This window comes from Chiloscyllium plagiosum, unplaced genomic scaffold (genome assembly GCF_037043375.1).
Source record: "Chiloscyllium plagiosum isolate Xiang-an unplaced genomic scaffold, Cpla_swu_hap1 HiC_scaffold_15, whole genome shotgun sequence".
Taxonomy (NCBI): Eukaryota; Metazoa; Chordata; class Chondrichthyes; order Orectolobiformes; family Hemiscylliidae; genus Chiloscyllium; species Chiloscyllium plagiosum.
In genome coordinates this window covers 26,785,191-26,801,278 of record NW_028270153.1, presented here as the reverse complement: position 1 = coordinate 26,801,278, position 16,088 = coordinate 26,785,191, and the positions used below count along the sequence as shown (strand labels likewise).

The following is a 16,088-nucleotide window of genomic DNA, read 5'->3' as shown; positions in this document are numbered from 1 at the left end:
GATGGCAGTTTCTGGAACGGTTGAGGAATCCGGAGTTTGGGGGTAAGTGCATGAAAGTTTTTGGTACTTACTGCCTTTAATTTCCGAAATGGCTAGAAAGAACTGTTTGTTCAGTCTATGGATTCTTCTGTAAATGAAGAACAGTAGAGGTCCTTTACAGGTCTGTGAGAGAGTTGTCCTGAGCTGGGGTAGGTCGAGTTGCAGGGAATGTAGGTACCGGCGCATGGCTGCAAGCGTGGAGTGGAGGATCCGGAGGGAGGTCCATTGCTGGAGGCTGCGGATTTGTTGCAGGTACTGGTAGTCCTGGTTGGGTCCAAATTGTGTTGGTCGGAAGGTGATCTGGAGTCCATGGGGAATCAGTCGGTTCCGTAGGCAGGTGCTGAGAAAGGAGATATGGCTGTGGTAACGAGTCTGCTTCAGAATGTGGCTGAAGAGCTTCTGTGCAGAGGAGATGACCTGGGGTGTGCAGTGAGAGAGGGACTCACTGAAATCTTTGTAGAGAGAGGCAGAGAGCTTCTTCAAGGAAGGCATCCTTGTAAGAGGATTCGCAGTAGGTTGAAATCTTCGAGGAGAAAGTGAGGTCTGCAGATGCTGGAGATCAAAGTTGAAACTTTATTGCTGGAACAGCACAGCAGGTCAGGCAGCATCCAGGGAACAGGAGATTCGACGTTTCGGGCACAGGCCCTTCTTCAGGAATGATCAGAGAGTGTTCAGCAGGAGAAGATAAAGGTAGGGAGGAGGGACTTGGAGGAGGGGCGTTGGAAATGTGATAGGTGGAAAGAGGTCAAGGTGAGGGTGATAGGTCGGAGTAGGATGGAGGCGGAGAGGTCAAGAAGAAGACTGCAGGTCAGGAAGGCGGTGCCGGGCTGGAGGGATCCGGCTGAGACAAGGTGGGGGGAGGGGGATGAAGAAACTGGTGAAGTCCAAGTTCATCCCCTGCGGTTGGAGGGTTCCCAGTCGGAAGATAAGACGCTCCTCCTCCGACCGTCGGGTTGTTGTGGTTTGGCGGTGGATGAGTCCAATGACCTGCATATCCTCGGTAGAGTGGGAGGGGGAGTTGAAATGCTGTGCTACAGGTTGGTTGGGTTGGTTCGTCCGGGTGGCCCAGAGGTGCTCTCTGAATCGGTGACGTCGACCACGTCGGGGGGGAAATTGCGGTCCTTGAAGAAGGAGGCCATCTGTGTTGTACGTATTTTGAACTGGTCCTCCTGGGAGCAGATGCGGCGGAGATGAAGGAATTGGGAGAATGGGATGGCGTTTTTACAGGGGGCAGGATGGGAGGAGGTGTAGTCCAGGTAGCTGTGGGAGTCGGTTGGGTTGTAGTAGATGTCCGTGTTGATTTGGTCGCCTGAGATAGAAACAGAAAGGTCTAGGAAGGGGAGGGAGGAGTCCGAGACTGTCCAGGTGAATTTGAGGTTGGGGTGGAAGGTGTTAGTGTAGTGGATGAACTGTTCAACCTCCTCGTGGGAGCACGAGGTAGCGCCGATACAGTCATCAATGTAGCGAAGGAAAAGATGGGGGGTGGGGCCACGTACAACACAGATGGCCTCCTTCTTCAAGGACCGCAATTTCCCCCCCGACGTGGTCGACGGTGCCCTCCACCGCATCTCCTCCACTTCCCGCTCCTCCGCCCTTGTGCCCCGCCCCTCCAACCGCCACCAGGGCAGAACCCCACTGGTCCTCACCTACCACCCCACCAATCTCCATGTACAGCGCATCATCCGCCGTCACTTCCGCCACCTCCAAACAGACCCCAGCACCAAGGATATATTTCCCTCCCCTCCCCTATCAGCTTTCCGTAGAGACCACTCCCTCCGCGACTCCCTTGTCAGATCCACACCCCCCACCGACCCAACCTCCACTCCCGGCACCTTCCCTTGCAACCGCAGGAGGTGCAACACTTGCGCCCACACCTCCCCCCTCACTTCTCTCCAAGGCCCCAAAGGAAACTTCCATATCCGCCACAGATTCACCTGCACCTCCACCCACATCATCTACTGCATCCGCTGCAGCCGGTGTGGCCTCCTCTATATTGGGGAGACAGGCCGCCTACTTGCGGAGCGATTCAGAGAGCACCTCTGGGCCACCCGGACGAACCAACCCAACCAACCTGTAGCACAGCATTTCAACTCCCCTTCCCACTCCACCGAGGATATGCAAGTCATTGGACTCATCCACCGCCAAACCACAACAACCCGACGGTCGGAGGAGGAGCATCTTATCTTCCGACTGGGAACCCTCCAACCGCAGGGGATGAACTTGGACTTCACCAGTTTCTTCATCCCCCCTCCCCCCACCTTGTCTCAGCCGGATCCCTCCAGCCCGGCACCGCCTTCCTGACCTGCAGTCTTCTTCTTGACCTCTCCGCCTCCATCCTACTCCAACCTATCACCCTCACCTTGACCTCTTTCCACCTATCACATTTCCAACGCCCCTCCTCCAAGTCCCTCCTCCCTACCTTTTATCTTCTCCTGCTGAACACTCTCTGCTCATTCCTGAAGAAGGGCCTGTGCCCGAAACGTCGAATCTCCTGTTCCCTGGATGCTGCCTGACTTGCTGTGCTGTTCCAGCAATAAAGTTTCAACTTGCAAATGATGGGCAAATTTTGAGGCGTCAGGAAATGAGTTATTTGCTGCAATATTCCTAGCTTCTGACCTGTTTTTATAGCTATTATATTTGTATGGCGAGTCGAGTTGAGTTTCAGGTCAATGGTAACCTTCAGAATAGTGGGGCATTCAGTAATGTAACACCATTGAATGTCAAGGGGCAGTGGTTTGATTGTTTCTTATCGGAGATAGATGGCATTTGTGTGGCACAAATATTATTTGCCACTTGTCAACTTGAGCCTGGATATTGTCCAGATCTTGCATTTGAATATGGACTGCTTCAGTATGTGAGGAATCATGAACAGTGCTGAACATTTTGCAATCACTGGCAAACATCCTCACTTCTGATGTTAAAATGGAGGGAAGGTCATTGAACTAATAGTAGAGCAGAGCAACTCAAATAGAAATTTTTGAAGATTAATTTGTAATCTCCTACTTGCTGTTTGCCTGCAGTTGTTGTATCATTTATGCCATTACCTCACCATTATTTTGTCTGAAAAATCTAGTCTAATTATTGCCCCTTTAATCTCTATCAAATAGCTTTTCCTTAGTGTATTAGGCCACAATATGTCAATTAGAAATCTATAAATTTACACATAGAGTAAGATTAGCAAACAGCTGACATATACTTTGTTCATAGCAATAAAGAAATAAACAGCCAGGTACAGATATGAAAGAAAATTTCAAGGTAAAATCTATTGTTGAGGATTGCTGAAGATTCTACACACTTGAAAGGATTCAGACAAACTGTATTAAATTTCAATTAAAACCTATTTTAAAAACATGCAAGTGATAAAATCAACTAAAATGGGAATATATTCAGCAGATTTCAGTTCCTATTATGCAATTAATTGCTTGGACTATTCTCCATATCAATACAAAGTACTGTTTGAAAATAATGTGTATATCAAAGCAGTCAAATTAGTTCCAAATTTGAAAATTTAAAATGGTAAATGAAATGCTTATCTTTAAGCTTTTAAATCAATTCTCTGCTTTCAAGAGCCAAATTTCAAAGTGAGAAACTGTTTTTATGTCAAGTAAACACCAAACCCTGATAAGAAAGCTGGTAAAATGTATTCAAAGTTAATAATCAATGGAATATCAATTTACGTTTATCACTTGCAAGAAAGTTCATTCAGAAAATTGGTTAAATATTTTGCTGGAATTTCATTGCTGTGAATCTTTCTTTCCTCTATCCATGCTAATATACTGGCCCAATACCATGGGCTCCTTTGTTATTAAGTAGCCTTACATGCAGTACTTAATTGAATACCTTTTGAAAATCCAAATATGTTACATCTATTGGTTCCCCTTTATATGCACAAGTTGTTATGTTCCCCCAATAACTAATGGATTTATCAGGCCAATATTTCCTTGATGAAGCCATACTGACTGTGCTTGATTAGATTACATTTCTAAGTGCTCTATGACTGCATCCTCTATAATAGTCTCGAGCATCTTCCCAATGACAGATGTTAAACTAATAGTTTATAGTTACCTGATAGTTTTTGTCTCCATTTTTGAACAAGACTGCAGATATTCCCATGTCTGTGTTAAAGACTTTCAATAGATGCTGAATGACTATTTTTATTTCAATACATTTATATTTTCTGAATGGATACTTGTGCTTTTATAATCTTACACTAGAGGGAGCCAGCAGTACAGCCAATGTACATGATCATTCCAAACGTGTTGCACCTTTATAAGTGAAAACTGAGTGTTTGCATATACAATAGGCCCAGTGAATGCTGCCAGGGCCCATTCTTGTGTGTTTTGACACATCAAATAGCATTTTCTCTCTGGTAGCAGAGGTTGTTATTAATGATTCCACAGTAAATCCGATTTTCAGTCAAAATATCAACACAATGGATTGAGATAGTGCGTGCTCATTATATGAGTTTCGAATAGACAATAAGATATGGCATTTCATAAACTGTCTTGACTTGAATAAAACCTTAGATGCTTTTAACCCAGAGACTTTTAAAATGTTGTGAATTCACTTTATTTTAAAATACAACCATTAAATATAAATTTATCCCAAAATCATAATTAAAAGTGAGTTCTTAACAATGAAAATCAATAATTAATCTGGTAGTCAGCACAGACTGAGGACATGCCATAACACTGTCACAGAGTGGACTGCAATGTCAAGGGGTGGCTGCCCATTTTATCGCAGTGGTTGTCAAGGTGACAGCTGCACTTCTATGCAACAGGTTGCTTCCAAACATCCACTGAGGATCTGTGTGGGAACACACAACCCTCAAACTACAAATGTATTAAGGCTATTTTCAATGCAATTTATGCCAGATCACATCATTGCATCTCATTTTCCCAGATCAGTGCTGCAGTCCAGGCACTAGGCTTCACTAATCCAGCTGGCTCTCCGAGGTGTAGGGAGCTATTGACTGTACTCATGTCACATTGACAGAATATTATAACTTTGCCAGTTTCACATCAATAGCAAAGTGTTCCATTCCTTCAATCTACAAGTCAACTGTGATCATTGTTACAACATCTTAAACATCTGCATCAGGTAACTTGCATGTTGCCATATTCCTTATATCCTTGAGAAGTCTCATATTCCTGCTTCAGTTCAAGGGACGGGTTGTCTTTCAAGTATAATTATTGGGAGACAAGGGCTACGGTGTGAAACTATGACTGACTCCTTTACCCGGTGACTGAAGTTGAATATAGACATAATGCAGCCTGTTCTTCAATGGGGGCCATCATGGAGATGATAGAAGATCAGCTGAAGATGATACTTGGATCAGTCTGGGAAAACCTTGCAGTACATTCTGGACAGAGTGCACAACCAAAGCAAAGAGGGGACATGATGGACTGTCAAGACGCAGGAGAAAATCAGTAGCCTATCGAAGAGGAAGTTGATAGCATTGCACAGGAAGAACATCACCAGCTGCATGTTAGACCTCTGCAGCATTAAGCACAAAAGAAACTGACAGGACGCCAGTACCAGTAAAAGAGATCTGGGTACAGTGGTCACTCATTGACTGTAAATGTTACAACATCTCATTCTTCTTCACATAGGCACATGCAGCTTCTGCTTGTTCATTTGCAACAGCATAGTGGATGTCAACTGGAGGAGATCTGACATCAACAGGTTTAGTATTTTAAAACATTTCCCTGAATATCTCCAAGTATACAGATATAGGACAATTAATCACCAAATATAAGTATTCTTATTCAGATAGAGTTTGAAGATGGTGGAAAACCTATCAATGGTTTAAATTATTAAAAATTAGACCAGAACCTGGTCTTCCACTTGCCCATTAATATTGGTTTGTTTTACAGTTTAGAAAAGAATAGAAATCTGATAACAACATACTCAGTGCTTTATGTTCTTGATTTCCTCGGGTGATGTTGACTATTTAATGGTTATTACAATCAATGACATTCAACCCTGATGTTGAAGAAAGCTTCCCAGGAAAGACTCAGATCTCTGTGGAAGAGATTTCACCCTTCCCAATTTGAGTCTGCTGCCAACTAGAGGGGTTTTGGACAGCTAGCAACAGTGACGCCATCAAGTGGTGAAGGAAATCAATCACATTAAAGGCTTCACAAATAGCAAATGAGGAAGTAAAATGTTCCAATTATTCATGATTCAATGCAAGTTTTCCAGCAAGCTCAATTATGATTGAGGCATACACAGTAGAAACTGAAATATCAAACAAAAAGTTTTATTACATCAAAAACTTGAGAAATTTTATGAGACTGGAAAAATATTACATAAATATAAAAGTAGATTTCCAGGGCCAAGATGATGCTTAGCAATATTTATGACTCAGTATATCATTGGAAACTCAGTTATACATCATTCATCGAGGCATAGTTATTTGAGATTTTCTTAAACAACAATATTCCAGCGTAACAGGATAAGTTGTCATCAAATGGTTCTAGTTGACTGCAGCCTGTAGGGAGAAGACTGCAAGGAGAAGCAATAAATCACTGACGGCAACATTGAGATGGAGGAGGTGAAGGCCGAGTGGTGTTATTGCTGAACTATTAATCCAGAGACTAGATAATATTCTGGTGAACCATGTTCAAAGCCTGTCATGGCAGATGGTGGAATTTGAATTCAATTTTTAAAATCTGGAATTAAGATTCTAATGATTACTATGAATCCATTGTTGATTGGTGACCCAGATAGTTTTTTCCAACAATGTCCTATAGGGAAAGAAACTGCCATCCTTACACTGTCTGGCATCCTCGTGACTCCAGACCCACAGCAATGTGGTTGACTCTTAACTGCCCTCTGGGCAATTAGGGGCAGGTAATAACTGCTGCCTAGCCTCATCCCATGAATGAATAAAGAAAAAAAATCCACATTTAACTGCACAGTTAGGGGGCAAAGTGATTGTGAAAACTGTTTGTTTTACCATCATAACTATTAAACAAATCCCAGCCAATATTGTGCTTATGCAGGATTTATTAATCTGACAAGTTAAATATTCAGTGGATGATTTGGGGTCAAGTTTGCACTTTAGGTGTACTCAGTAAACTGAATTCCAAGGTGAAGTTTTGGATCAAACTTATTTGCATAATTATACATGTAAAATCTTCCATGAATCTGTACAATGAGGCCACATGATAGAATACAATAACTTATTTTCATGATCATTGTATTAACATTTTATGTATTCCAGACTGGTGAACTCAGCCTATCAAAAGAAAAGGATGTTTAACAAGAATATCTAGTCCTCTGAGTAACCTCATTTAAAATCACTGACAATGTCATTAAAAAAACTGAATCATTTACTAGTTCCATTGATGTACATGAGACAATTTCTTCGTGAAATGTAGAAACTTGTAAAACATGCACCTAAAATAACTAAACTGAATTTGCAGCGCATCTTTCTATGGGCACAAACAGGTGCAATCAAGTGAAACATGCCTACTTACTATTTCAATCTGAGGATTCATCCAGGACTGACTCTAGCACAATATTTTTAAACAAGTGTTGTATGGTACTGAAACTCGAGTTACATTTAACATAATTTGTTTTTAATTTTCAAGCTCTTTTATTTAGGTTTGGCTGATTTCAGCTGAGCTGCACTGAGGAAAGTACAACAAACGAGTAGAGCTATCAGGCCTGGCAAGGTTGCTGACATACAATATATTCAGCAATTATGACGAAATTTCATTTTTTGCTGCTCTTTACCTGTTGCTTTGCTCAGTTTAATTTTAAATATTGGCTGTAATTGCATCTACAATGTTATGTTAAATAATATCAAAAAGAATGAAGAAAACTCTTGTCTTTAATCTATTCCACCAGTTGTTTCTAACTCTGCTAGTCCTGGGTGAATCTAGGTAACAGAAATTCTGGGGATTCAATTTTGAGAAGTCTGATGTGCCTTAGTCAGGACTGCTAATTATTATTTGCTGTACTGGCAGAGCGCAATAATTTCTCAATAGTTGGAAATAATCTTTGCAGTTAGAAGAATTGTGAATATTGTAAAGATCGTATTATTTAATCTTCTTAAAAATAACATTACCAATTAATGGAATGACACAAACAACAGATTGAGATGGTTGCTAAAACAAACTTAAAATAGAAGAAAAATTACAATTGCAGCAATGCGTAGAAAAATGTTCCAAACTTTACATATCAATATTATACATTGTACAACATTAAAAGCTAAAGAGTAAATAGCAGGAGGCTGTTGCCTTAAAGAAAGCAAAACACATGCTATGCAGATTTCAAATATTATTGTCCATAATAAATTCATATGGGCTATTGTGTTTTTATACTACCAAATTTTTGCCTTGGATTGCATCACATTCTCTGTAACAAAGCCCTAAAGTGCTGAAACACAATCATAATTCTTTGTCCGAGCTGAAGATCCTCTTGCTTCTGCAGAGTTTGATATATGCAGTCAAATATGGCTTCATGGCAAATAAACTGAAGGTTCAGGTTCAGCTCATTCCTTTTTCTCCTTCAATAAATAACAGATTGTGCGTACATTTTGGCACAAGCCAAGTTGCATTTTGTTGCACTTTCTCCACTTTACAGATTCCTTTTTCCAAGTAACTCCAAAGTGACATTCAAAAGACAGTTAAACACATTCCAAGAAAATATATATTACATAGTGATAAAGGTAATTTGTGTGTCTTTTCCATAATATTCTTAGCAATATTTGGCAGTGCTTACACATGTCCCCAAAAAAATAGCCAGGGTTAAATATAAATTTTGTATAAAATTCAAGCTATCAAATTCACATGCCAGTAGACCAGCAAATTAAAAGCTGATCTGTTTTTTTTAATCTAAATTAGTGGTAAGGGTCCATCATTTAATGAAGGTGCTGGACTTTGCTGAATAAGTTGCATCTTGGATGTACCTTGAGAAAGTACTTTAGCATTATTTCTTTTGCTCTCTGAGGTTTTAACAATAGCTAAAGTACAGATATTATTCAACCAGCAAACTCTGTGGATTTAAGTGATGAATATTCACGAAAATGTAGCTTCCATTTCACAATGCTGCACGTTGCTTTATAACCCACTCAGCCTGAGGGTTAATCCTGTACAGTTCCAAAATAAGTGCATCGGGATCAAGACAGTGTTCGCCTGTTAAAATATAAACTAACACTTAACTGGTGACCAAAGCAGCACAGCAATTTAAAAGTCCACCTTTTACAGTATGAAACTCCAGAGGCATGGCATAGTTCATCTATTAATCTGTGATCAGTCAGTTCATCTCAGCCGGACTACTGAGGAGAGTGCAATAGTTGGTTTCAGTTTTTCACATGGTGAAAATAATTTACACTCCTAAGTCCGTCATCACTCCTAAGTCCAATTCCAGATAAGGACAGCACTGAATTAAGTTTCTGCAAAACAGATCATACTGAATACTCTCCTTGAAGCTCAGAAATAAAGAATTGAAAAAAAAGTAAGGAACTATTAATATCAAATATTATTTATAATGTGATTAAATTGATGAAATTTAGTTTGCTGGACTTTTGTTTCTTTGCTTGATTTAAAGAGGTAGCTAACATAAAAACATTAAGTGATAAGGCTTGTTTGTGCAATTACAGTATGGCAGAATTGCTTGAACAGAAGTGCTAAAACATAGGCAGAATATTGCCCGCCCTTAGTAGCAGGCTGGGGGACTGGGCGAGTTCAGGAATAGTAAGGAGATTTTTGGGATGGTTTCCTAATATAGCCCACTACCAGGAGGTTGTCCAACGGTGGAATCCAACTCCAATCAGCTGCTCATTGACTGAGATGGGTAACAAATTCAAATAAATCAAGAGCCTATTGAGGGCGATTTTCTCAGGCCACTGGCATTTAGTGGCAGCACAGCAGTTGCTGACTACAGTTTGAAATTGGCAGCTTCCCTGCAGCCTTCTGGTGGGCCACTTGAACTGGAGGCAATGGTAACTCGAGTATTGGATACAGCTAGGAACACTCTGTATTTAATGAGGATTCATTTGACCTGGTATGGGGATGGGGTAGTGGGGGTTGTTACCAATCACAAGACAGACAGAACATGTAAGAAGAACGAACAGCAGCTTCATGAAAAGCTTGTTAAATTTGCAACTGAGTGTCCCAAAAGAATAAACTACTTCTAAACAAGCTGAAGGGCAAGAGGAAGGTACAATAAAAGTCACAAGAATCAACAGAATTTGCAAGGCTACTATTTTCTGTTGAACAGATATCAAAAATGTATCTGGTCACAATAATACCCTACTGACAATGTAATGCTTCGAAAAAAATAAAAGTTTTTCTTCTTATGGAAATGAAACTAACTAAGATGGAGGTGGGCAGGTGGGCAATGATTATTCTGACATCTTGCATAGTTCTGGCTTAACCATTGACTTAAAAAGATTCAGACAAGTGACTGACACAGTGTAGATTTCCAGTCCCAAAGGTAGGGCATATCAACAAATCTGAATCAGGGTCTTTGTCTGGCAGCTGTCTTCCTCAGGTGGAAGATGGACCAAAAAAAGCTTAAGTGTTTACCCAGGAAAGAGATTCTGAACACTTTGGCTGAACAGCAGGAACCTTCCTTCACAACTTAAATGAAATCAACACAATCTGTGTGAACTACTTGTTCACCCTTTGGTATCAATGGATCACACTCAACTGTCATGGGTCATAATACTTTTTTTTGTCTAATGCATTATAAGTAAACTGCTGCATCTTCTCAAAATTAATAAATGATCTGAAAATTCCTTCCAAATGGTCAGCTGCCTATAGTAGGTAACCAAAATCACAACAAAAATATCAAAATCTAATACTGTCGCCCAATAGGTCATCTGATGGGGGCTGCTTGCTTGTACTGCCACCTCAGTCTGTAACATGCCAAGGTAACATCCGTCTCTTCCAAGTGTTGCTGCTAAGGCTACACAGTTACCAACCCTTTGATTCAACCAGAACATATTTGCATCTCGCCCACTGTCCATAACTGGAAGGCAGACTCGGAGGCAGCTAATTACGAGGCTATCTCCATAGGAATACTGAGATGGTCCCCCTATCAGCAAGTAAAAGCTCATGGCCCCCATTTGTTCCTAATGTTAAAGTCCCAAAATCTGTTGGAAAATCCAGCCCTATTGTCGGTTTAGGATTTTTATCAGCAGCAGCAGACTAAGGTATAAAACTAAGTCTAATTTTTTTTCTGAATAACTGGATATCCAGAATTTTCAAACAACTGAATGAATTACTTTGAGATCATTTATTGACAAGATGTATCTTGTAAGAACCAAGACTTACTGCAATGAAGGATTCTGGTGCAGAACCACCATTTGTGCACAGCAGCTATATACTGTCCCATTAGGTGCTACAAATTCAATGTATTATCAGAGGTTTATGTTTTCGACTATCTCTTTAAGATGAAAAGGAGCCAAGAACAACATAATTTTAACTGTCATGACCTCTTCCTGGCTAGAAACTGTGTGGTCTGGACACTAAGAGGTCGGGGGCCTGGGGAAATATCTGCTGAAGGCAAGGGCATTGTGTTAATACCTGGAAACAAAAGCTAGGAGCCAGCATTCATGTTCTTAGAGACTTAACTCCCAGGAACTGAGAGTGTGAGAGAGTGAGAGTGAGAGAGAGAGTGAGAGAGAGAGAGAGAGAGAGACAGAGAGAGAGAGAGAGAGAGAGACACAGAGAGAGAGACACACACAGAGAGAGAGAGAGAGAGAGAGATGGCAAGAACAATAGTGTTTAGCATGTACTACAGTGGAGAAAGGCTGCTTTCCCTGCTTATGTTTGGAGTATTAATTCTGTATGAAGTAATGTTTGGTCAATGTTGCTTTAAATTGTTGTTCAAGAAGCTTTAAAACTTGAAATCTTTTTCTGCAATTCCTTTGAGTCTGTCACTGGGAATTCAAATGTAATTTTTAAAAGGTTATCCATCACCCCAGGGTTTGAAACATAGGTATGCATTATTTTGTTATTTGGAATATTCATCATATGCCAATCCAGTAAAGAATCTTTACGAGAAACACATACAGAGGAACCTCGATTATCCAAATGTCGATTATCTGAATTTCAGATTATCCGAGATTGCAAGGTCCCAATGCTTGGCTAAACAATGTTATCCGGCATTCAATTATCTAAACATTCGATTATCCAAACAAAATATTCCTCGCCAATGTCATTCGGATAATCGAGATTCCTCTGTATTGTATTTTTCTGTTGCTTCACAGCGGTAATTCTAAATACGTTCTCTTATAATACCATAGTTGCATTCCAGCAAAACCTCACTTAATAGAAAATCACTTAATTGAAACAATGGAGCTTATGGGAAAAGTGGGGTTAGGGGCAAAAAATGTCACTTACAATCACCCAAAAGTCGAACACAAAGTATAGCACTGCCTGATTGAAGGTTGAAATCGTACATATTAGCGAAACAGAAGTAAATTTAACACAAGACGTTTAAAAAATGTAAGAAAGCTGCTCTCTGTACAGTATTGTTCATGGAAAGCTGCTCTATCATGGCAGTTGATAGCAGCACATGCGGAGAATGGGAGGAGGATCGATGCTGACATCGCACATGCGTGAATGGCATGGAGTCTTTGGCACGAGCTTCGATGCATGCCCAGGACAAAGCACATGGTTTGATCCCCGCTGTAATTACACCATGGCCAAAAGAAGTAAGCATTCTCAAAAATACCATTCCCTAATTCTTCAGTGACATTAGAGCCAAATCACACTTTCGGAACACGCGTTATCTAAGAATCATCTAAACTGTGATAGCATTAATTTGTTCACCACCACTTTATTAATTATAGTCTCAACATCGATTTTCACTAAGAATGTCCTAGCTATATTTGTTTAAAATAATATTTCATGCAATACCCACCTATATTACCACCCACTTCATACAGGCAGAACTCTGAACAATCAGTAGAACCATTGTTTCTAAAACAAAAGGAAAAATAATCCTCAGTAATGTTGGATTACTATGCCTCACCAAAAATGATTAATGATCCAAAATAAAATTCATTGAAGTTCCAATCATACGATGGTTTTTATAAACTGAAGTTACATTTCTCAATATAAATGTAGCATTAATTCCTGGATTTCACTTCAGTGCTCTGTGGCACCTTTATTGAGACATGATCCAGAAAACCTTGTCACTGCAGAATGCTAAAAATGATACAACAACTGTCACAGTGCATGTGTTGGTTTCTGCATCAAGTAGCAGATTGATAGTGACGATGGAGCCAAAATATATGAGATTATCCAACATCCAGTGTTACATTGTTAATGCCAATAGCGAGTTGTACATTCATTCATGGCCTTTATCTTACTGAAACTCATGGTTGGGAGTCTAGCCATTTACTGCTGCTGCAGATCTTCAACAATATGGCATCATCAGCATAGGAGAAAGTGAGGTCTGCAGATGCTGGAGATCAGAGCTGGAAATGTGTTGCTGGAAAAGCGCAGCAGGTCAGGCAGCATCCAGGGAACAGGAGAATCGACGTTTCGGGCATAAGCCCTCATTCCTGAAGAAGGGCTTATGCCCGAAACGTCGATTCTCCTGTTCCCTGGATACTGCCTGACCTGCTGCGCTTTTCCAGCAACACATTTCCAGATCATAAGCATAGGGTCAAGATTAGGGTGGTGCTGGAAATGCACAGCAGATCAGGCAGCATCTGAGGAGCAGGAAAATCGCTGTTTCAGGCAGGAACCCTCCTGCTCCTCGAATGCTGCCTGACCTGCTGTGCATTTCCAGCATCATTCTAATTTTGACTCTAATCTCCAGCATCTGCAGTCCTCACTTTCACCTGGTATCATCAGCTTGGGCAATTTTCTGATCAGGTTTAACTCACCTTTGATTTGGATCTCATGCAAACAAGGCTGAGCAGCTTTCACTCGGTTCTGGTATCTAAGTAGACTGCAGATAACTTGAAGGCATAGGACACCAGCCAAGAGACAAATATGCAAAGGATGTCAGTACCAAAATGCAACCCTGTCTCACCCCACTATGGATCCTCTATAATAGTTGACCTTACTCAATGTGTTTTGTGGAAAGTGGACATCACATTAAGTAGCTTCAGTTGACAATAGCAATTTTATTCAACAGTTTAAATTGACTGCCTTTGCTCACATGATTGAATGCCTTACTGTGATCAATGAAGACAATATATAAGTGATCTCTTTTGATCATGTATTCCTCTTGTTGCTGCCAGTCTGAAAAGATCCAATCAATTGTACATCTTCCAGTTCTAAAACCATCCTAGGATTTGCAAAGATGCATTCAAACCAACACCTGCAGTTCAACATCCACTATATAGCTACAAAAATAAACATGAATTGCTTCTTAGTTGCCATAGAGACTGCTATTTTGTGGCACTACCGTAACTGAAATAAAGTGTACTTGTTCGAATTCTCAGGTCATAAAATGTAACATTATTTTCACCAAAGTTTGCACTGAATATAATATTGAGGTAACAGAATTTGCCATTCTGATAAATTTTGCAGTAAAATACAAAATGTGGAAGTTGCAGTCCAATATACACTGTACTTGCACCCACTGCATTGGAATAGTCCTCACCAATTATAAATTCTTCAAAATTGAATTAGTCTTTTTTTAAATTTTGTTTACGTTGTCTTTTTTAATAATTACAATCTCTTAATCACATCTTTCCTGTTCAAACTGTATTTTGCCACATATACATAATTTAAATCTATTGCATAATTCATGCTTAATACTTCTTTAATTTCAACCCTGCATATCTCACTAAAGATTGTTCAAGTCTTGTTCTTTCATGCCCCACTCAGAGATCCCCTTTACAGGGCATCCAGTTAGAGGAAGCCCCCAGTGAGAGCATACTTCTGCTCAAAAACAGGCAAAATATCTGGAAGCATAGTGAAAAGCTGATTTGAAAGTCCAAGCATCTGTGCACCCATTCTGACTCTATAAAACATGGAAACGATGAATGCTGACGACATGTGAAAAAGCCAATTACCTTTGTGTGACATCAGTATTGGTGGCATCCCAATTGCTGCAGTTTAATTGTGTCTGGAACTTAGCCACAAGATCCCGGACTACAATGTCAGGATTCAGTTGGACCTCCATTGTATCCTTCAATAACTGGGGGGCTTGTATTTTTATGACCTTGTTCAACTGCTGCTAAGATAAAAAGACACTTAATTTCATTTAACCATCATAGCAAACTATGTTGTTGTTGCTGGTGACATTTTTAGAATAATCATGTAAGCAAATAAATACAAAATAATAATCAGTGTAAGTCCAATTTTCAAACGTAACCTGGAATGTTTTGAGCCATCAAAGTACAACAGTTACTTCAGACTGCAATCTAGGTTTGAGCACATCAATCCACGGACTCACAACGGCTGATGGCCAAGAACTGACATGGTCATTACATCAATAGAGTTAAACTTATCCAACTAGGAAACCCTTACCCCAAATGAAGCTAACTTTCCAAAAGCAAACACAGGACTCTCAGGTTGGGAATTTCCTTGGTTGCAGCCTGAGTTGGTATTTGGTACTTGGTATTTCAAAGCAAGTTTGATGTAGCTGCCAAAATGGCTAGGCAATATAGCGATGCAGAGGACCTCAAAGGAATAAATCGTTTCAATGGATTTTTTGACCTCCTTATGGTCAGGTGAGGAATATGGTGAGGAAAATGTGTGGAAGGGAGCCCTTACTGTCTCCTGCAAGAATGTAATTTCTATTCTCTTCAACTAGCAGACGCTGAAGGTGCAGCCATAAGTGCTATCCACCTTATCTAAATGAAGTGACCTTTCCCTGATCCTGCCAAGCATATCAAGTACAACAATGGGCACCACAGGTAGCCAATCTAGGTCCAAATAAGTTGCTAGTTTTGGGAAAAAAACTTAAACATCATCAACTTGCAAAAGTAGTAAATTGGGATAAATCAAATTAGGGAATACATTCAATGAGAGGCATATATTCTTCAACATTTCCTCATTAATGACTATTTTAATAAAAAAAACAAGTTATCGCCAGTAGCATAAATCATAATAGTTGAAGGT

At 40.3% G+C, this 16,088-nt stretch overlaps 1 protein-coding gene and 1 long non-coding RNA gene across 6 annotated transcripts in view; one reads left to right on the top strand and one right to left on the bottom strand.

Moving 5' to 3' along the window:
- LOC148147635 (uncharacterized) overlaps positions 1-16,088 on the top strand; it is a 311,747-nt gene that overhangs the window by 149,051 nt on the left and 146,608 nt on the right. The gene's annotated exons all lie outside the window — the stretch shown is intronic.
- The window catches only part of arhgap40 (Rho GTPase activating protein 40), a 132,361-nt gene continuing 122,560 nt past the window's right edge, over positions 6,288-16,088 (bottom strand). For 3 of the 5 annotated variants that reach the window (XM_043710572.2, XM_043710571.2, XM_043710568.2), the window contains 3 exons: positions 15,038-15,201; positions 12,925-12,983; positions 6,288-9,185 (listed from right to left, as the gene is read on the bottom strand). In XM_043710572.2, the coding sequence (XP_043566507.2) occupies positions 9,091-9,185; positions 12,925-12,983; positions 15,038-15,201 (318 nt within the window). In that variant the 3' untranslated portion in view covers positions 6,288-9,090. The remainder of the gene's footprint in view (positions 9,186-12,924; positions 12,984-15,037; positions 15,202-16,088) is intronic. The other 2 variants (XM_043710569.2, XM_043710570.2) reach the window with 2 other exon arrangements.